The sequence below is a fragment of the Thamnophis sirtalis genome, unplaced genomic scaffold (genome assembly GCF_051295495.1).
Source record: "Thamnophis sirtalis isolate CommonGarterSnake01/CBP01778 unplaced genomic scaffold, rThaSir2_p1.2 scaffold_3, whole genome shotgun sequence".
Taxonomy (NCBI): Eukaryota; Metazoa; Chordata; class Lepidosauria; order Squamata; family Natricidae; genus Thamnophis; species Thamnophis sirtalis.
Window position 1 is genome coordinate 122643131 of NW_028261383.1, and position 23027 is coordinate 122666157.

Genomic DNA, 23027 nt, shown 5'->3' on the forward strand with positions numbered 1-23027 from the left:
AGTAAAGAGGAAGAAGTCACACTCCTCCACATTCCATGGTTATTTCCAGAGACAGCCCTATAGATTTTGGAGATCTCTCACCTTCCACCGTAGCTTTGGTCAATCAAACTTTCAGGTAATATTTTTCAGTAATGCTGAGGGGATATAGACTACATTATCAGCCTTACCTGTATCTGCACCACATGCGATATTCCCTGCTTAATGTGAAGAGCAAAATATCACATGAGTTCAAAACCTCTCTGTTATTGGCAGCTTTTCAAGATGGTATGAATGCTAATACTACTTTTATTACCTCTGTTTTAGCAACTGACTCTTGCAAGTCTGAATGTACTTCCCCTTCCCTCTCTTTTCTCATGGGAGGGAAGGGGAAATATTCCCTCCCTATTTCATGAGAAATAGGGAGAGTGTTGCCTGATATGTTTATGCAGGTTAAAGTTCTAGTCATGACTCGGTTTTCTTTCACCTGACTTATCTTGGTAGTGAGTCTTCCTTCTGTTCCTCGAGGTTATTCCTTCTCCACATTACAGTTGTTTCTTAAAGACAGCTGATTTGGTGGGGTGGGGGGATTCATTTGAATATTTTTTTTTAATTAAAGCTTTACCCAGTCAAAATATGAGGTGAAATTAGTCTGGTAACAAATCTATGCTGACCTAATAATTAATGTATTTTCAAGTCCCCACAGATGAATCTCTACTGTGCATCTAGAATCTTTCCAAATATTGGTATCAGATTAACTGTCCCTAATTCATCAGATCCTTCTTTTCCCCCTTTAAATTTGTGATTATTTGTGATTACCATCATTGTTATTCTCATAATTCCTCATCCTATCACTTTGTTCTTCCAATACCCTGGGATGCTATTCATCTAGCACTGGAGGTTCAAACTCATTGAGTGAATAGTTATTACTTTGTCATGTTTCTTTTCAGCTTTAAGCTTCAAGCTTGTCCCTTCAACCACCCTTATTTTCCCAATTTCCTGTAAAACATGCTGTGTTATTAAAGAACATTGAAACAGTTGAATTATATTTATGATACAGATCTGTATCCTCTTTTGTGCTAGTTTGGGCTGACTTTTTAAAAAATGGTTCACTATTTAAATCCTTAGCTGAATTCTAGTGATGCAGTTCTTTATTAAGGTTGCATTAAGTGGCCCTCCTAGTCTACTAGCCTGTTTCTCCCAGAAGATTGGTAAATGAGTAAGAATTTTCGTAGGAGCCAAAATCCATGTTAAGCCACAAGCTCTTCCTTCTAAAATGTGGGGGAGGGGGGAGCAAAGTGCTGTCAGTGTTTTGAGAGAAGAAACTACAACAAAATCTTAATCAGAATTTTTACATGTAATCCACAATATAACCAAAGGGTTGCCTCTTTTGAAAAAGTAGGGTACCTCATTTAAATGCAGCAGCATATAATGTCCATTGAGATAAAGTCTCTTATAGTTTTCACAGTAATACAGTAGGATTTTTGCTTTGGGATGGGCAGACATTTCAATGACTTCCAAGGAGGATAAGAACAAACAGAACTTGACAGAGTATTGATGAGAAATATTTTGAAATTTATTTTGAAATTTAATAAAATTTGTATGCCGCCCAATCCCATGGGACTCTGGGCAGCTTACAGACAAGATAAAAAGCATTTAAAAATTAAAGGTAAAAATACAGTTGTTAAAATTGCACACCATCCATTTTGTCTAAGTGGGGCTGGACATTGATCAACAGCCCCAGGCCTGCTGGAACAGCCAGGTCTTGGTGGCTTTTCGGAAGGCCGGGAGAGTGATAAGGGTCCGGATCTCTACGGGTAGATCATTCCACAGGGCTGATGCAGCTACAGAGAAGGCCCTCCCCTGGGGGGGGGGCTCCAGCCGGCATTGTCTGGTCAACGGCACCCGAACGAGGCCCAACCTGTGAGATCTTGTTGGTCGTTGGGAGGTATGTGGCAGGAGGCAGTCTCTCAGGTAGCCAGGTCCTAAACCATGTAGGGCTTTAAAAGTAACGACTAGCAACTTGAAGCGCGTTCAGAGACCAATAGGGAGCCAGTGCAGCTCGTGGAGGATGGGTGTAACATGGGTGTATCTAGGTACACCCAGTATTGCTCGCATGGCTGCATTCTGGACCAACTGTAGTCTTTGAACACTCTTCAGGGGCAGCCCCATGTAGAGCATGTTACAGTAATCCAGTCTTGAGGTGACGAGGGAATGAGTGACCATTCGAAGTGCCAGGTAGGGATGCAACTGGTGCACCAGGAGAACCTGGGCAAAAGCCTCCCTGGTCTCAGCTGACAGATGGTGTTCTAACATCAGCTGTGGGTCCAGGAGGACACCCAAATTGCAGACCCTCTCTGAGGGGTGTATGATTTCACCCCCCAGGCTAAGAGGTGGAATGTCTGGACTATCCTTGGGAGGCAACATCAATCGCCACTCGGTCTTGTCTGGATTGAGTGCAAGCTTGTTCGCTCCCATCCAGACTAGGATAGAGGAATGTCCTCTATCCCTGGCCCACCAGAGATCATCGATCAGTGTGACCAAAGCAGTTTCGGTGCCGTAACCAGGCCTGAAACCTGACTGAAAGGGATCCAGATAATCTGCTTCTTCCAAGGTCCGTCGGAGTTGAAAGGCCACCACCTTCTCAACAACCTTCCCTACAAATGGGAGGTTGGAGACTGGACGATAGTTGTTTAAGATGGCTGGATCCAGGGAAGGCTTCTTAAGGAGGGGTCTCACCACCGCATCCTTTAGGGGGTGGGGGAGGGATCCTCCTGGAGAGAGGTGTTAACAATCCTCTGGAGCCAGCCACATGTCACCTCCCTTCTGGTCGAGACCAGCCAGGAGGGACACGGGTCCAGTAAACAGGTGGAGGCACTCACCGCTCCCATGGCGGCAAGTTGAAACTCACTCCACGAAATTCGATCAAGACCCTGCCCCGGCATCTCGGCTGGTACTGTCCAAGTGGAGTCCAGGTCCGTCCAAATCCGAGCGACTTTATCTGACAGAACCCGAACAAATTCCTCAGCTCTACCATGTAAGGGCTCGCCCGCATCCCTCCCTTTCAGGAGGGAGTGGGTTATCCTAAACAGGACGGCTGGGCGAGAGTCTGCAGATGCAATAAGAGCGGAAAAATGAGCACATTTTGCCATCCGTATTGCCACTAGATAAGTCCTAATAAAGGCTCTTAATATTGATGCTCTTTGGAATAATCATGTCTGCAACTTGGAAGAAGATGGTTCACCCATGCTTTCCTCTTTGAAGAGCAACATATGTCATTCCTGCCATTCTTGCTGCCTAGAGTAGACACTTAGCCAGGAGCAGCCCTTGAAGTCAAAAATAATTACTTTCAGGTTAGAAGGGGAGCTGTCCAGCAGGAAGCTAATTGGGAAAATCAATTTTATAAGGGCTTGATTCCAACAGAGCAAATGCCGTTCCTTCCCAGCTTGACACAATGGCTCTGATCCAGAACATTCTTTCTTTTGAAAGTAAGTTTCAAAGGTAGTATCTGCTGAAGTGGTGGAATTCTTGGACAGGATCAACATTTTCCAACTCCTTTTGATCTAGTTTAGGGTTCCTCCTCCAAGGTAGCCACCATTCCCAGATGATTTGGCCAGTGGTGGGTTGCCATTTTTTTAACTACCGGTTCAGGTGTGCTTGCACGTGCACTCATACGTGTGACACTTCTGCACATGCGCAGAAGCATCCAGGTGGGTGGGCAGAGTCTCCCGTCACCGCTACTACCAGTTCATTCAATCCAGGCCGAACCGGGAGCAACCCACCTCTGGATTTGGCCAGGTCAGTAACAAACTACTATAGCCAAGCATTTATAAATACAGAAGTTATTTCTTGGTCCTAACCAAAAACAAGTTTTGGTAATGCTGGCATGGAGTTCTGAGAGTTATAATCCCAAAACTTAGAAAGCATCAATTCTTGGAAGGCTAAATTAGGTCTGCATGTGCTTACACAAAAGGAGAGAAAGAGAAGGAGTGAGGGAGAGAGAATTAAATGGCAGTATTTTTAATCCAAGTTGAAATAACAAACAAACACATTGAGTCAGCCAAAAATCTACTAGTATTCCCACAAAGCAGCAATATTTGCTTCTAATCCATTCCTTCATTCTTGACTGAAAAAAGATATCTTATATCCAATCTAAAAACCCAAAGGAGAGTTTATAGCTAATACGATTCTTTCACAAGTGCTTTCAATCAGATTATTCCTCTAATATCTGATTCACAGATAAGAAGGAAGTAAAAAAAAACCCCAAGTCTTGTATAATTAGAAACATTCCTTCAGAGGAAAGATATAATTCAGATGGTGCAGAAGATAAACATTGATTCAAGAGTGGATTTTTCCTCCCAGCTCTCCTTCCCTCAAAAATAAAGGGGGGGAGGGCATCCTGAGAGATAAGGATTCTTTTTGCTGCTGTTGATAAAAACAATCTAAGCAGATGTTGGGGGGTGGGAAGCCATAAAAAAGATCATCTCAGCTAAACCAGCTGTTGGGATAAGTTTAACTGCTCACTTCAGATGCTGCATTTTCTCCAAGCCATTTGCAGATGCAGAAAACAGAGAAAACACACAAGGCATAAAATAGTCAAAGTAGGAGCTTTTGACACTCATTTCCCCCCTCCCTCCCTCTCACTCACTCACCCACAAATGCACACACAGGAGAAGGAGGAGGATGGAGGGGAGGAGAGCGAAAAGTGAGCTCACATTCTCACATTGGTAAAGAGGCTGGTCTTGCAGTGCCTTTGAATATTCTACTTTTTGCCAGTTTCTCTTCCGAGTCATGCAGACACACACATGCTGAGCTGAAGGAAACCACAGCAATGGACTCCTCTAGAAGATCTGAAATCTGATCACACACCATCTCCCTCCCTAATTACCTCTATTACATACCTCGGTCTGTCTATATAGGAAGCCACTCAGACCCAGGGAAGAAGGCAAGGGCAGTGTCAGCCACTCCATCACAACCCAACAGAGCACCTTATCTCTTCTTGCTGGACACACACACACACACACAGGAACACACACACACACACACACACAGGAACAAACAAACAAGACAAAATCCACAGAGCAACAGACTCACACGTCTTTTTAATCTCTTGGCTTCCTTGGAAGATTTTTGCTGGCTGTTTTTCATGGAGAAAGTCCAAGGAGAAATGGAGATTGAGAGATGGGAAAGAAACGAAGAACTGTCAGATGCTGAAAGGAAGATGATCCAAGAGACCTGGAACAGAGTCTATGTGAACTGCGAAGATGTTGGGGTCTCCATTCTGATCAGGTATTTACAATGACCACAAGAAGCCAAATTCTGGTTCCAGGGACAGGGTGGGAAGCTAGTAACTGTTTCCCTTGGCGGATTAGCTGTGATTGGGAATAATTGCATTGCATTTCGATTTTCAACAGTTTGAGTAGCAGAGGGAGGGATATGTTCTGTGTAGCTTAGTTGGTGGCAATCAATATTTCAGCTAGGAAGGTCATCTCAATCTTTGTGTACAACTGGGGGATTTAGCAGGAAGGGATGGTTTTGGCTTAGCTCTTTGCTGATAGAAAAAGATATACATCATACTTCTGGGTGAAACACTGCAACTTACGAGCCAAGATAAATCCAAGCAGGGCTGCTGAAGCTTGTCGGCACCATCTGCTCCTCAGTTGGGTGGCTGTATCAATGTAAAATATGAGGCTGAAGTTGTCTCTTGAGTCTGCCGTGAAGGTTAATAGCCAGGGGGTTGGTGTAAGGGAGGCAAACTGGTGACAGGTAAAGGATAATTGGATGCTTCACTCTGCTGGAAAGCTCTTGGCAAAATTGCCAGAGGGCCGTGGGTAGGGAGGGTTATAGGGAATCTTAAGGAAGCCCGTGGCTAAGTTTACACATGGCACTGAGCAATAATGTGGCTTGTTTCGCTTTGGCATAGTTCAGAGTACAAACCCAGCCTTTGTGGCTCGAAAACCATGATTTCTGACTTTGCATGTTGCATGGCTTGCTTAAAAAACAATCATGATTCAAACCGTGGATTACTGCGATGTGTGAATGTAGCCTGTGTATTTATATGTCACTAGATAAGTGAAATAGAAAGCTGCTTTAAACTAAGGTGCCCTATGAATAGGACAATTCTCCAGACTAATTTATTTTTCTATAGCCTACCGGATCCTAGGTACTTTACTGGGCTCCACGCACTACAAATAATCCTTTGAAATACCCTGTGTGCAATGGCCATGTCCCTGTCAAAATTACCTTGAGAATTATTTCAAAATCTGACCTTGTTTCATGTTAACTCCTGCAGACTCTTTTGGAGATGTGTGAAGGCATTCTTTTTACATGGGTAAAAGGAGTTTTTCTCTCTCTCTAAATCAAGGTAAAAAGAACTATGCAAAGAGAAAAAGACCAGGCTTGAAAGAAATAGTCACTGAACTGATCTGGATTTGAAACTATTTCCAACTATAAATTAGGTTTGGTTCGGTAGAGTGGGATTTGGACAGGAAAAACACATTTCCAATGTTATTGCTCCTATTTAATCCAAGGCCTCCAACAATTCCCATTTTTTAAAGTTTAAATAAACCTTAGGAACTCCAGTCGTAGCTTTCCACTATTATACAAAGTTTGACATAGAGACTATGTAAACTGGCATTCAAAAAGAAGTAAGATTCTTTCATTTATTTAACAAGCATATTCTCCAACAAACTGTTATGTCAGTTTATAGCAACTTCTCAGAGTTCTGAGGGGGGAAAATATCCTGCAATCCAAGAACATCCAGTTGGACTAAAGAGTAGAGAAGATTTTGGATTTTGCAGCAATGAGGACATTCACAAATGTACTATGGTGGTATCTTCCCAGTTTTTCTTAAAGTTTCCCATCAGTTTTTCTGTGAAAAATTATACTGGTTTTGTTTTTCAGAAATTTCCCAATAACTAATTGTTTGAAAGCTGTTTAATGCAAATTCCATTGTCCCAGGGGGACAAAAGCAGGATTGTCAGTTGCATCATTAGATATGCTTTCAAGTAGATTCTTTCTGGGGTGGGGTGGGGGGAATTGGAAGAATTCATTTTCTTACAGATCTTCTGCTTTCTGGGGGAAAAAATCTGAGGAATTTAACTTGAACCCAAGATGTTTCATTCATGATTATATTAAAATATGTTCTTTTGAGTGGGGAGGGGAGACCTATTCCTTTTTTAAAAATGCTTCTTCTATTCATTCTACAAAACATATTGAACATCCCTTGTGAGAATGCTAAGATTTGCAATCTTAACTAAGGTGAGGTAAGGCAACATGTATTCCAGGGTATCCCTCAAACTTTAATCAGATGATCAGAATACTCAGAAAAGGAATCAACAGCCCACAAATGAACCTCTTGATTTCCCACCAAATGACTTCCCCCCCCCAATTGAATGGAACTTTTCTTATTTTATTCTTGAGTAGGAAATCGGGGTAAATAATCTATCAGGGTAATTTTGTGGTGATTTTAATTTTAATTCCCGCATGCTGAATGATGAAGATCGTGCAAGGGAATAACCTTGGCCCTGAATTTCAGATCACGGTTCCATTTGTTTTTCTTGACTTGAATGTACGAAACTGTACATTTTTCCATATATCTTCTATGTTCCTTAATAATCTCTGATTAAATTATTCTTTTCATAAGAATCACTTTATTGTTATTTGGAGATGTACTTAGCTGATATACATAGCTGCATAAACATATCTGTGTATATATACACAGAGAGAAGCTGACATTGTATTTACCAGGTAGAAGTACCCATTCAACTGGGTCAAAAAAGCAAAACTTGTTATAGTATAAAGAGCCACAGTGTTATGTGATACCATTCTTCATAAAATATGAACTTTAGGAAGCTGGAACAAAATTAAACTTCTTACACAGAGATATACCTCATAATAATGGAAAAATTTCAAAGATAACTTGTACAGTTATCTATTTTTTCTATTTCATAGAACATGACAATCTCCCATGATTATCTTTTGATCCATAAAGTACCAGAATTCTGATTTCTATATTTCTGTCAAACATTTGGTTTCCACCGAACCAAAGATCAAGACAGATTGTACAAAATGGAACTGGCAGGTCAGCGTCACTCTATGGAACGACAGGCTGAAGTTAAAAAGAAAGGAGAATGAATAAAACAAAACTAAACAAAATGCTCTCTGGAGATGGTATAAAATTTATTCAGATTACGTCTTTGCTATGTGTCTTGGACAATAAGAGAGAATGAACTTTGCTGTCCTGTTAACATGGCCATCAATTCACTTTTAAGGTTCTAAATCACAGGTGTCAAACCTGAGCAACTTTAAAACTTCTGGACTTCAACTCCCAGAATTCATTAGCCAGGCAGACAGACATTTATATTCTAAATGAATAGTGGAAAGAACACAAGAGAAGTAGAAAAGCTGTCTTTCTGTTTTCAGACTTTTCTGTTTTCCCTTTGTATGGGAGAGCAGATGTCAAGAAGAATGTCCGCAGGGGACCAGAAATCTCTTTGCTTTTCTGAATTATTTTTGCCCTCACAGAAGTCTTTTGCATTCACACAAACACACACACACATTTTCTGCAAATGACTGGCATAGTACATGTGTGTCAATCCTTTAAATATGCAAATATGCATGCCAATATTCTGCCTGTACCACTATTGCCATTCAATTGTACTACCTTGGTGTGAAACATAAACTCATTTAGAGAAGGGGAAGAAGAGCAAAGTTATTTCATCAAGTACATGTACCTCATTTGTTCTGGAAAGTGCCAATTATAGCTCAGAAGAAATTTTTTTATTTGTTTGCAATGTCTATTAAGCTTTGCCCATATATATCCCAATTCAATTCTGACCATGTGTAGATACATTAGACAAACTGAGCTATTTGTGCACCAGTAAAACAAAACCTCACTGGGACTAATGCAGAAATGAGCATTTGTATTCAAATCCCCGATTGCCTTTAGTTTTTATTCCTTCTCTTTTGACTTCTCTTGAACAAGACTTTATACCTCAATCTGGCTTCTACTTATCTCCCCTCTGCACTTACTTCCACCTGAAAACTGATATAAAGAATATTTGGATTGGAATAAGTATCCATTCCAGCAGCTAAAAAATATCTTGTTTAAAAAGAAACTGGCAAATTTCTGTGGCATCAGTGACATGATTTGTCTGCCAATCCAAGCCATCACAATAGAATATAGGGATAGATTACAGTGCACAGTTATGAAGAACTGGCCCTGAATTCATTCTGTGCATGTACACAGTGACTGCAAAGTCATTACTCAGTGAAGGATGTCAAGGGCGGGCAGGAGGGAAAATGATAGAATCACTCCAGGAGTAGCAAAGAAGCCAGTACATAGAAAAACACCAGAGATTACCCTGTTTCTTACAGCCTGCAAGCCATGCTGAAATTAATTTCTAAGCAGGGCTCCAGAGTAGCCTGGAAAGATAAATGCTGTTTGGATTTTGCCCACCAGATCTAAGCATGACAGATAAGCAGGCAAAGGTGGGAGGGAAAGAAGAAACACTGAATCTGAATAAGCTGCCCTTCGTTTAGATTTCTGAAATACAAATTTGACATTTTTTAAAATAAATCTTCACACACACACACACACACACACACACACACACACGTCAAGCAGCTCAATGGTATCTTTACCTTTACCTCACACACAAACGCACACATGCAAACATACTAAAAATAATTTTGAAAGTTAGCCACGCTATCGCTGGCTCTTTGTGCCAACAAGAAAACAGTTGCTAACCAGACTTCAGTATTGAAGGAAGTATAAAGTATTCAGAAGAATATTCTGCTACCGGGGTTTTTTTGGGGGGGAGGGGGGGTGTAGGAGAAACATGACAAAATAAGATCAATATTTTGGCCTTTCATTCAATTTCCTGCTCAGCCACAATTTGAACCACAATTTGTTTTATCATTAGGTTTACCTCACAGGCTTGTTGTGAAAAGAAAACAGGACAAGGTTTTGCAATGGTCTGAAGGCTGCTACAGAAATGCTACTGTGAATAAAAAACCTTATCTTTATTCAAACAGAAGTTTAGCTAATCCCAATTCCAAATACGTTTGTTCGAAATAAGAGTCAACAATAGCTGAAGAATAAAATCCCAAGGAATTAAAATGTATGCTTCTCACAACAACCATTTCATCAATAATAAGAGGTTTTTGCAGTTGGCCTTTTCAGAATAATATAATGGTCCACAATGAATATATATTATGTGGAAATATACACAATAATAACTGAAAATAAAGTATGAAAAAAGCAATATATAGTGGATAGTTAACAATCCAAGTTCATCTATGTAATGAAGAGGGTGGGGGAAGAGAAAGCGACATCATGTGGGCAAATAGATAGTTTTGCTATGCTGAACAGAGAAGAAACCTTGAGGGAAGGAGGGCAGACACAGTATTAATTGCTTCTGCATTAATACTTATAAGAGGTTTTTTTTAAAGATTGTCTTTACCAAAGAATGTGTTCATCCAATATGTTGAGGTGGTACTGGACATGGCAACTAAGTGGTACCTTGGTATTCAACTGCTTTGAAACTAATAGAATTTGGTACTCAATGCATTTTGACATGAAACTTTTGTCCCAGTACTCATCGTTTGTTTGGTACTTGACACACAAGCTATAACTTGTTGGTGTCAACTGCCTTGTGACTCACCACATTATTCCGTATGGGGAAATTTTGTTTGGTACTCATCAATTTTGGTACTCATCATGGCTCCCTGAACCAATTAATGAGTACCGAGGTAACACTGTATTTAGCTGTTTAGCAATCTTCATGTTTTCCTTTCTTCATGTCTCTTTCACAAGAATATTAAGTATATTTCAGACCAGATCATCTTAATAAAGTAATGTTTTGAAAGAAGATATAAGGTTAATTGTTCTGAGGTAAACTCCAAACTTTATTCCATACTTCAGTGACTATGTAGCTTGCAATTATTTGTTTAAAACTCTGCAGTCAGATAATGAAAATATGTGAAAAATTGTTGCTCTTTCAAGTAACTTTTAAATAATTGTTGGATAGTTAAAGAAAAAAATATCTGTCTTTAAACAATCATCTCCAGAACATATTACTAATAGCTTGAGAGAAGATGTAATGAATAAAAAAACTGAAAAACTTTAACTGTAATTTTTCTACTTGTGTTCATGGGAGCTCTAGACTAGATATATCTAACTACCTTTCTAATGGGCTTTAGATGGCTAAACTAGCTTAGGAATTGCTTGTTTAATTAAATTCAATGCAGTTTGTTTATCTTGTAGTTCTAGCAGTCAGGAGAGATGGGGAATGAAAACTAATTTCAAAGAATGGGTTTTGGCTCTTGGTTTTCTTCAGCAGTATAAATACTTTGGAATAAATTCAGTAACAAGAATTTGCCTGCCAATCTTTCTTTTGAAAATCAGAGAGAGCCAGTTTTTGTTGAACTTTTCCAAAGAATTGGATGTTATGTATCCTTGTTTTTACATATAACGTTAAAAACATTTTTAAAAAAATAAGAATGATATTTCTCAAACTGAAAATTCAGTGATTATCTTCTGTTACAAATATTGTAATAATGTCTTTGGGCTACAGTGAATATAGAAGCAATTACATCAAAGCAGGAAGAACACCAAGGATAGGAGCCAGCTCAGCAGAGAGATTACCATAGTTTCCAAAAATGCACTGAGCTGTTGATCAGTATATCCCAAGTATAAATCACCTTATCTTTGTATTCAAATTGCTTTCAAATGAATATTGCAGTGCTTGAACCCAGTGATTTATCTATGAGCTTCTCCTAAGCTGGTGCCTTCAAGATATGCTGAAGTTGGACTTCTATCAGTCATAAGAATTCTTGTTACTGAAGTCTAATACAGATAGCTGGATGTGGAAGACTGCTTCATGCTATATAAAAGACAGCATTAGTGAGATGTTAGTGTTTTAATTGGGTGTACAAACATCTTGCAATAAGAACTGAGATACAGATAGAAACTTCAGCATAGCGACAGAGTACCAGTGAATTTTCTACAAGAAAGGCAAGCTGGTAAAGGTTGCTTGGAGGCCTTCTAGTCCAATCCCCTGCTCAAGCAGGAGACCTTATACAGATGTGTCATGTGCAGGCCATGCCTGCTGCGGCTCCGCAAAGGCACAAAACATCACGATACATCACAATACGTCATGTGACGCGATCGAGTTTGACACCCATAATGTAGATTATAGGATCTGGCACCATGATGACATCACAGAAAGAGGCCTTGAGTTGTATTGATTCTAAAAATCTTGCCAGGTGTTTCATTCCTGCTGCTGTTGTTGTACAAATGGACTTTTGCTGTCGTCTTCATGAATAGTAGTAGACTTTGAACCTCCTTTGGATTCAGAGACTTTCCTAATAAGGATTTTATTAACAGAAGTAAAACATTAGCACACTGTGTGTGTATGAAAGAGAGAGAGGGAGGGGGGAGAGAGGGAGGGAGGGAGGAGAGAGAGAGAGAGAGAGAGAGAGAGAGAGAGAGAGAGAGAGAGAGAGAGAGAGAGAGAGAGAGAGAGAGTTGTTCTGGCCAAATAAAAGAGTTATAGCTCCACATTATCTTCTGAAAATTAAACTGGATGGTTTCCATACTGTTAAGGTATAACCATATGGTAAAGAATTAGAAGGAAGGACAATATTACATTAATAATTGCAAAAAGAAGTAAATTAGGATTATATCCAGGACACTATAGATCTATCAAACAAATCTCTGTTCCCAGCTAAATTGGTAGAAAGCATGATGAAACATATGGAAATATTAAATGTATGAAAGAACACACTTTGCAGAAGAAGAAAAAGTATAGTTTCTCTTAGTGACCTTTAAAATCTTGAGTGTACCTTCTCTAATTTTCTTTTGCTTTAGTTTTGGATTTCAGCCTAACCATACCTTAATTTTACATTCACTCCCAGACTTAAACTACATACCTATGAAAGAGTTCATACAACACACTAAGTCATAGTTTGTTTGCCTGTTATTTATTTGAACCAGAATAATTTAAATTTACACATCAGAACCAAACTCAATATGACTTAATGTAATATATGAATCATGAGGTAAATTAACAAAGCATAGAGTTAAATGGAAGGCCTGCATTCATGTATAGGATATTTTTAAACATCAGATATTGGGAGATGGCTGTAAACCTGGTAACCTGTTCTTTGTTACTTCTCCTTCTCTTTCCTTTCTCTTTCTACAAGCAGTTGGCTGTCCCCTATTGGAAAAAAATGGCAGAGCAGATTGACCTTTGGGTCTGAACAGTTTGGGCTCTTTTTTGTTCATTTGATTAATTATGTGCCATCAAGCCAATGTCACTTTTTCTGTATCAGTGTCAAAGCAACTACATAGACATATTAGCTCTTCCAATGGTGTACCCATTACTACTATGACTTCATCTACCTTGCTACTGATTGTCTTCTTCGCTCTCCTTCTATCTTTCATAGCATTGTAGCCGGGGTGTCAAAATGGGGCCAACTCAACCCATCCCAACCCATCCTGTGGGCTGGATGCATCACACACAGGCCATGCCCACTCCAGCTACATGAAGGGGAAAAATGTCATGATATGTCACTTGACGGCAACATGACACCATGAATTTGACACCCGTGCATTATAGCCTTCTCCAGAGAGCTAGGTCCTTACATAATGTGTCTGAAGTAGGATAAATTGAGCTTGGTCATTTGTGCTTCAAGTGAGAACTCTGAGTTGATTTGTTCAATAATGTGTTGGTTTGCTTGGCTGTTCATGATACTCTCATAATCTACCATTATACTCATAACCTACCATTAACTACATGCACCATGTATTTATCTATCTCACCCTCTTTCCAGTGAGCTGAATTAGCATAAATAGCTACTTTGCACATTAATATGAAATAATATAACAGTATTACAATTTGATAAGAACAGCCTTGTGGGATGATGATAGAGAAACATTAGGAGGAAAGAGAAAAGCACACAAAGGCATTTTAATTAGAAAGACCCTTTTATCACTCCCTTTGCCGAGTAGCACTTTGAAGCTACTCTAGCAAATGTCTCCACACCCTCATCTTACAGCAGTTGTGGTTTAAAACTAACAGTACCTGTGATCACAGCTCTTACGCAGCTGGCCCGCTCCCTGTATTTCACAGCTGGATAATAGATCATCACTCCATCCTGGAGAACTAGGTCATTTGAAGAAACTATTGGGAGGCATAGTGAGAGGAAAGCACTCCAAATTGCATCTAGCCTGCCTTTGCAGAATTTGCTTCTCTAAATGATCAAGAAACCTCATTCCTACAATTTTTGGGAATATTTTTGTCTCTATTACTAAATCACTTCATATTTCTGAGAACCAAAAATGACCTGACAAGAAGCTCACTGTCCAAATCCTACATTGGGTACAGCCGATCAAGATTCTGTTTGTCAGGCCCACTTCCTTTTCCAGAAAATGGAGCCTGAACATAACAGTCCAGTTCTTGTAACAGAAACTAGGAAGAAAAAGACACCTCTTGGGTGAATGTCAAAAGAAACATTGGGTGCCTTTTAGAAGAATCTAAAACAGCATTCCAATCTCAGATTGTTGAAAAATTATGATTCAGATAGCAGGCATTTCTGAAATCAAGATTTTGGACTTTTCTATGCCACACTCACAAAATCACATGGAAAGCTACACTATTTCACATTTAGACTCCCACTAGTTTAAAAGAGAGATGGGGCAGCTTTGATGAGAATAGATAGAATAGCATGATAATATAATATGAATAAAAATCAATGGAGATAATGAATTGGAGATTTATAAGGAACCTTCTCTCAGTCAAATGCTTCACTTTTGAATAGTATTATTCAATAGTTATTTAGGATCTGTTTCAATTGACTTCTGTTCCATGAACCCTCTTATTCAGAGAAGCATATGTATGTTTTTGAAGATGAAAAGGCAACCTTGAACTCTTAGAGATCCTCTGGTTCATTCTGTTGAAAGAAGCCTTAGACATCTATCCAGCTTGAAGTCCAACCTGGATTTCAGCACTCCTATTTTTTACATATCTTTGAAAGTTCTTCCCAGTCAGATGTTATATGCAATTATTGCAAACTCCTGATTATTCTCCTTTATTGAAAAAAAAACCATCACAATTTCTTTGGGAAAGATATACTAAAAATAGTTGTTACTTCTAGTTCAAAATATTCTCAGTAGGTGTAGGTTTGTAGAAAAGCAGGCTGTCTACTGCACAACAACTTGGTCTTCAAGCAGATAGTTTTATCTACATATGCATCTACTAAGAGATTTTATTTCTGGGGATGCATCTGGGGAAGGAATGGAAATAGGAAAAATGGCAATGCTGGCAAATCACAATAACAATGTCTCAACCTATCAAAATATAAGGGCAGAATAGGGACAAGCATTCAAAAATAGAAACTATCCCTCTGGCGAATAGACTATACTAGCTAAGATATTTGATCAGCTGCAATTCTCCCACATGCTTCATGGTTGGAGTCCAGTATTCCCCATTCTCGCCCCATTTTTTAATTTGCTGCTCTATACCTGGTTGCAAATACATTAACCCAGTAAGGATGCAGCTCTCAGGAATGATTATTAGATGTTACCATGCCGCAGAGAAAATACAACTATGTTGAACAAAGTGGTAATGAATTAGATCCTGCTTCCATCCCTTCCCCCTGAAAAACAACTTCACACTCCACATTCCTGTTGGTGGAAAAGGAGGGGAGATCTTTGCCAATTTCTCTCCCTCCCTCCCTCTCCCTCTCTCCCTCCCCCCCTCTCCTTTTCTCTTTGCAGACACTTGCATTATTTCCCCCCCCCCCATGTTACTACAGAGCTCTTGAGTAATTAAGAGAGAACAGAAGACTGTCTTCAAAGTATGTGGGAGAATTGATGAGAATCATCTTAATCCATTTAAGGGAACGTCAGCCCCATGAGGATGGAAGGAATTCTTCCATCTGGGGCTGACAATCCTGGGGCTAGTTCAGTGCAATTTGAATGTTGTCATCCCCAGGAAAACTTTTACTATTTGAAATCAGAGAGGAAACAAGTGTTTGTCCTTTGTTGGACCAGGCATGTCAAGCAAGTAGTTTAAATTTCAAAGGAGATAGATTTATATTGATGCAGCAGGAAAATCATTGGTACCCTCATTCCAAACCTGGTTTATGTCCTATTACTGCAATAGCAGTTCAGTGCTGAAAAGAGCTCCTTGAGAAGATTTGAAACTTAGAATGAGAAATGGAAAAGTTTGAATAAGTGCCACCCATTCACTGAAAACCCAATTGCAAGGCTATGTGAACTGTACTGCTAAGACTTAAGCTGTCGTTTATTTGTGGATGCTCAAATACAAAAAAGATGGCTCATTCTGGTCATGTTTAAGAAACTTTTTAGAGTATCAAAGGATTTTGCTCATGTCAGGGAATTTCAGCATTCCTTAACAGAAGCAGCTCAGCAATGTATGGCTCCCATGGCAACCATAGGCTTGTCTCGGTTCATTTTAGGACTTATATGTAGAGCAGGGCATATGGATAAAGAGGTTTTTGCTATTCTGGATAAAGATCCAAATATCCCGCTGCCATGGAGAGAATATTATCTAGTAACATTTACAGAAGTGGGGAATGTATAAGTGGAGTAATTTCAGGGACTAATTTGCAGCCGATTCTCAACACACAAGATCTGGCAATCCTGTTTATTGATTGAGGGGGTGGGAGGTGACCCAGGTAGCTCACAGTCCCTCCTTAAATCCTCTGCTTGGTACACAGCTCAGGCATATGGCTACAAAATGTCAGGAAAAACAGAAAGCTGAATCTAAGCAAATTTAATAAGACCTATTCCATAGGGCAGCATTTCTTAACCTTGGTGACTTGAAGAGGTGTGGACTTTACCTCCCAGAATTCCCCAACCAGCATGGCTGGCTGTAATTCTGGTGGTTGAAGTCCACATCTCTTCAAGTCGCCATGGTTAAGAAATATTGCCATTGGGGTCATCCCTGCCTTTGTTATATAAGCACAGTTTCATCCTGCAATATAGCGAGGAAGAATTTCTTACATGTTGTAACAAGCTTGCAAAATACTTTTGTACTTTGACTTCAGTAGGAAAATCAAACTATCAAGGCAGCCTGTTGAACAGCTTTGATGGGTGTGTTTTAATTTGCTCCGTCCAAATACAGGAACAAATAGTTTGAAGGGTGAAGACCAATCGCCTGATCTTTAAACCCATTTCCATTCTGGTCTTGAAAAACTGCCAGAGGGGAATTGACTAACTGGGTGTTAGAAACTATGAACGCTTCCTCGAAGAATGCTTATTTTATAACTCTTCTAAAGAGAACAGCTGTAAGACCCTTGATAATTATTATTCAATTTTCAAGCTTCCTTTTCTAAATAAAGTGCTCCAATGGGCAGTGGCATCTATCAGATTTCTTGAATGAAGCTGATTATTTGGATCCTTTCCAATCTGCTTTCAGACCTTGATTTTGTAATGAGAATAGCTGAGGTCAATTTGGTGAAAGATTTATAAGGAAAATTGGATAGAGAAAATAACTTTTATTTGACAATATCCTTTATAGGCCACATACTGGTAGTACTGATATTGAATCAGTTTCCGATCAACTTTCTAATTCATCATGGGTCTTCTGTTTAGAGCTCCAAATGGTTTGTGTCCATGTCCAAAACAAAATGACATCACATCATCGTGATGCCATCACACAATCTAAGTTATAGAGTTTGCCTCAATTACATAATCCATATCATATGTGCATAATGTCATTTGCCTCCTCTTGTCTTCTGTGCAGATGCCCATAGATCACAACAGGACTGTCAAACTCACGCCCTGCGGGCTAGATGCGTCATGTGCTGGCCACACCCACACCCAGTCTAGCAAAAGGGCAGGGGGAAAGTCCTGATATGTCACGTGATGCTGCCGTGACAATGTGAGTTTGACACCCCTGGGCCAGGACATCTGAAAAATAAAATACCTCTTACCATATTCACAGGCTTGTAGCTTGCAAATGACATCTCCCATGATCTAGAAACATAGTTTACATCTCCCATGATCTAGAAACATAGTTTGAAAAACTATTTTTTTTAATAACAGCATCTTAAGTATGGAGCTCTCTTTCTAGGAAGGATGGTCTTAATAACCTTTAATTATTATGCTCAGACTGCAAAGACTGTATCTCTCCATTGAGATTTTAAACTTGCTTCTTCCTTCCTTGAGATCAGTTCTACATTCCTTTATACTCCCCAACTGCCTCAGAGGATGCCTGTGGCAAATGTTCTGCATTCTTATCACAACATATAATTAACCCTTTAATATAATCTAATATTTTATTGTTGTTTTTACTGAATTTTTTTAAATATCCCAAATGACCAGTGGGGAAAGAAATAATTATAGGTATGTGAAGGAGATAAATGCCCTATTTGATCTACCTCTTCATGCATTTTCTTCCACCAAGTAAACTAGATAGTCCTCATTTTTGTCTCTTCCAGTAAGAGATGTTTCAAATATGGTGGCATCCGAGACATCGTGTTTAATTGTTCTAGGAAAGAGAGACAGGTTTTGCCATCGAATCTACTCCTTCATGAAGAACACTCTGGAGAAAAGAGTAGATTAAACTCAAAGACTCTAAGTGGAAACTGCTAGTCTAGGCATTAACCAGAATCATTATTGTCTTGCATGGAGGACTTCCATCAACGAGTTGATAAGCAACCTGTATGCAGATTAAATAGAACTGCAGTTCTATTTTCTCAGCTTTGTGACTAAGTAAAATTTGCCTATTTTCCCCTAATAAGTCCCTACTGATTACACGACCTCCTGAACAATATTCCTGAAATAATATGGAAAATATAGATAATCTGAAAGCACAATCCTTGTGCAGTGCTAGTGTGGGATTTGACTAGGTATCCAGAAAGACACTCAAATTTTATTTTACTTTGAAAACTTCAGGCTGGAAGCCAAAAGCAACCAAGCAGCATTTCCCTTATAGCCTACATAACCTTTCAAAGTAAATTGGACTACAAATGATAAATCCTCCCTAGTTTTTTCTGGAGGGGGGGAATAAAACCCCCAAACATACCCTAATACTTCTGAGGTTCATATTCCAAATATGCTGTGCCACCCAAATCCTGCGCAATCCAACTGGGTGTGGGTGAGCTTCTGCTATACTGGAGCATTAGATAGGGCCGGGGGGGGGGGTATTTTTCTGGTATCTAGCCTTCAAATGTGTTATTAATTAGCCTGAGCTCAGTAGAAAAGCAAGGGGCTCGTTTAATAGATATATGGATAGATATATTAGCAAAGAATAAATAGCATTTCTGGGAAAATGAGCAAGATCTGAATAAATGATAACTTCCTTTTGTAGGAGAAAGCTTCATGAGAAACAGAATATCTCCTCCCATGGGGAAATGCTTGATTTAACAATCAAGTAACAAAACAGGCCAGCCTCATATTTGGCAATGTGTTCAAAGATTGCTGTCACTGACAAGGTTCTCACTGATATGGGAAGCAAGGGATTGCTAACTTCCATAATTGATGTTTGATTAGAATTTGTCATTAAAAATAGCAACAAAGCTGTTTGCTTTTAACTATTGCAGGAAATTTAGTATTAGGAAGTGCTCGTTTACCTAATGAGAAATATTCAATTCAATTTTCAATTCAATTTATTAGATTTATAGGCTGCCCAATCCCGGAGAATAGCCAGTTCTTGACCTTGTTATTGTCTTAGTGTAAATATTTTTAAGGCAAGCATATGCAGCTGACTTGAAGGCAGACTAAGTCAGATTTTAGTCGAATTAAAATCATCAGGATATTACTCATGGTTAGGTTCTCCCCCTGATATAAATGGAACTTACCGTAATTTCCAGTAGTGTTAAGAACATTCCCCACTATGTGGAAATTAAGCAGTGGATCGTCTGCTACTTCCAAAATCCTGCCAATTTATCAAATGAGGTAGCATACGAGGCACATTTTCTCTTATTTTTCTAATGATTGAAACAAACAAACAAACCAATAAACAAAGCACTCATATTGAAAACCAGAAGAATTCAATATGCCAGCCCATGGCAAGTTCTCCGTGGCAAATTGTCTATGGCAAGTTGTCCCATTCCGTTTAGACTGACTCACCAATGATCACATCCTATGACCTCTTGGGGGAACTGACAAGCTTTTGAAACCAGTGGATTCAAAGCTAGTCCCTCTCAGTTTTGAGCCCACTGGTGGGAATGCAAGTAGTAGCAAAATTAATTCTAGTGGAGTTTTTCACATGTACAACTGGTGCTTCAGTGAAGACATTAGCCTAGTAGGTCTTCAAACTTGGCAACTTTGAGACTTGTGGACTTCAACTCCCAGAATTCTCTAGCCGGCTATGGGATTCTGGGAGTCGAAGTCCACAAGTCTTAAAGTTGCCAGGTTTGGGAACCCCTGGCCCAGTGCAACAGATTTTCTCTGCTAGTAGAAATTTCTCTTCCAGCTCATAACGCTGTTACTCAGCAGATTATGAGGGTTAGCATTTCTATTATTCTGGATTGATTTTAGTTTCTTAAAAAAACAGTTGTAAGAAAGTCCCAAAGATTCTTTTTCAGGAGTCAACTGGACATTCTTGGAGTTTTTTTGAAGACATTTTGCTTCTCATCCAAGAAGCTTCTTCAGCTCTGACCGGATAATGGGGAATGTCAGAGTTGTCAGAGCTGAAGAAGCTTCTTGGATGAGAAGTGAAACATCTTCAAAGAGAAAACAAAAAAGTACAGTTGCCTCCTGAAAAAGCACCTTTGGGGCAAACATGACCTGGATGACTAAGAATCTCTACAGTCTTTTAGTTGTAAGAAAGGATCTCATTTCTCTGTTAATTGATGTGGCATAGATTCTGATTACCATAAACCACAGCCTAAAATGTAACTCTTCAATGAGTAATGATGGAAGAATTATTATCCAGTCAGCGTGGCAGATAATTTTATGTATTGATAACTAAGAAGCAACATATAGAGTAATTGTTTCATAGAAGGTTAAATATTTTGAACCTAGTAGTTTTAGATTATGTAAGCGCTGTGTGTTTAAATACCAGGCAGTTCCAGTAATGTTGGAATATGATAAGCTTCTATTTCTTCTCTCTCTCTCTCTCTCTCTGTCTCTTTGGCTTAATTTCATATTTAGCATGAGGCTTTTCTTTGCCATAACTGTGCAGAAAGCCTTTAGAAAACAAGTTAAATGATCAGGAAAGGAATGAACTAATACTTTAAAGATGCAAATATCTAACCATCAGTATGGCCTCTCAACCAGTCTAACGTTGCCAAATCCCAGACTGGCTTTAGATCAGTTTTTCACAGATCAAAGCTGATTTGTATTCAGTAAACATGTGGTGAGAGATATGTTCAGAAGCCAAATGCTTACATAAAGGAATTGGTGCTAGGGGGCAAAGAGCAGAAGGAAAACTGAAATTCTTTTTGAATGTTTAATTTGTATCCTTGGGTGAAATCTATGCACTATATCTTATCTTATTCATTTTATTGTCTTTACAATATCTTGGAAGTCCTATAACGCAGTACTGTATAATGGTTATGCTATTAATATGCTAATAGAGAGATCTCACTTGGCAGTAGTTCTCACTGAGTACTTTGGGGCAAGTCACTTTATTTTCATTCAACCAAATTCACATGAAGAGCAACTTCGATGTAGTGGTTAAGACACCAGGCTAGAAACTGAGAGACTATGAATTCACATCTTGCCTTAGGCACAAAGCCAGCGGGGTGACCTTGGCCAGTAACTTTCTCTCAGCCTTAGGAAGAAGGCAATGGCAAACCACTTCTGAAAAACCTTGCCAAGAAAACTGCAGGGACTTATCCAGGCAATTGCCAGGAATCAACAATGACTGGAAGGCACAGAAGAAGAAATCACATGATGGTTGAGATAAAGATAAAATGAGGGATGTTGGAGGAAAGATGCAATAATCAAACAAATTATACTATTTCCATATTGTTTCCTGGCCTAGAATAAAGGTATGATGTATCTCACACTATACACATCAGGGGTGGGTTCAGGTTGCTGCTACTGCCGGTTCGCTCAGGGAAAGCTGTGCTCATGAGCGCATGCGCAATACTAAAAAATGCTTCTGCACATGCGGAGAAACCAAAAACAATATGCCGGTGCCTATGGTGCCACCAAAAGAAATGGTTCAGGGGCATGGGAAGCCTGGGTCGCTGCCGGTTTCAGGAACCCAGGCTGCCATGTTACTACCTATTCATCCAAACCGGTAGGAACCCACCTCTGAAATACTTCTATGGAAGCTGAAGAGGTGGTTTAGGGAACCACAGAATGAAAAGTCAGATTTATGAAACAAGGGCTATTTCAATTTCTGGCCATAGCCACAGAAATAATGAAGATAGAGTGAATCTGATGGCCATTACCTGGGTTTCATGGAATAGATTGCCTATGATAGTTAAAGGACCATTGAGGACAAGATTCTGTAAGATTGGTAATTACTTCAAAGCACAGCAGTGCTTCTATTCTTTGAGGTGAATATCCCTGAAAGCTTTTGATCAATCAAAGCAGGGCTGCTAAAATCAAGATAACAGAATTACGGAAAGGAAAAGCGGTTGCCTACATAAGGTCAAGAACAAGGGCTTAGTGCTCTGACAAAAATGGAACAGCAGTCTTTCTGTTGCTAGATTGTCCATGTTTTCTCTACCATTTGGAGACTGGCATAAGAATGTAGGGAGGAGAAGGAGGAGAGGAGGAGGAGGAGGAGGAGGAGGAGGAGGAGGAGGAGGAGGAGGAGGAGGAGGAGGAGGAGGAGGAGGAGGAAGCAATGAAAGGAAAGAGAGAATTTATAGCATTTTCTTCTGTGTGTCTAGTACAGTGTTTTTCAACCTTTTTTGTGCAAAGGCACACTTTTTTCATGAAAAAAATCACGAGGCACACCACCATTAGAAAATGTTAAAAAAAATTAACTCTGTGCCTATATTGACTATATATAAAGTAATTCTCCCACGGCACACCTTACACTATGTCACAGCACACTAGTGTGCCACGGCACAGTGGTTGAAAAACACTGGTCTAGTAGATCAAATAAGAG

At 39.5% G+C, this 23027-nt stretch overlaps 1 protein-coding gene across 1 annotated transcript in view; it reads left to right on the top strand.

Annotated features, from left to right (window-relative positions):
- Positions 1-4992: 4992 nt before the first annotated feature.
- The window catches only part of CYGB (cytoglobin), a 60179-nt gene continuing 42144 nt past the window's right edge, over positions 4993-23027 (top strand). Inside the window, exon 1 of the mRNA XM_014071881.2 lies at positions 4993-5265. Within this exon, the coding sequence (XP_013927356.1) occupies positions 5123-5265 (143 nt within the window). The 5' untranslated portion in view covers positions 4993-5122. The remainder of the gene's footprint in view (positions 5266-23027) is intronic.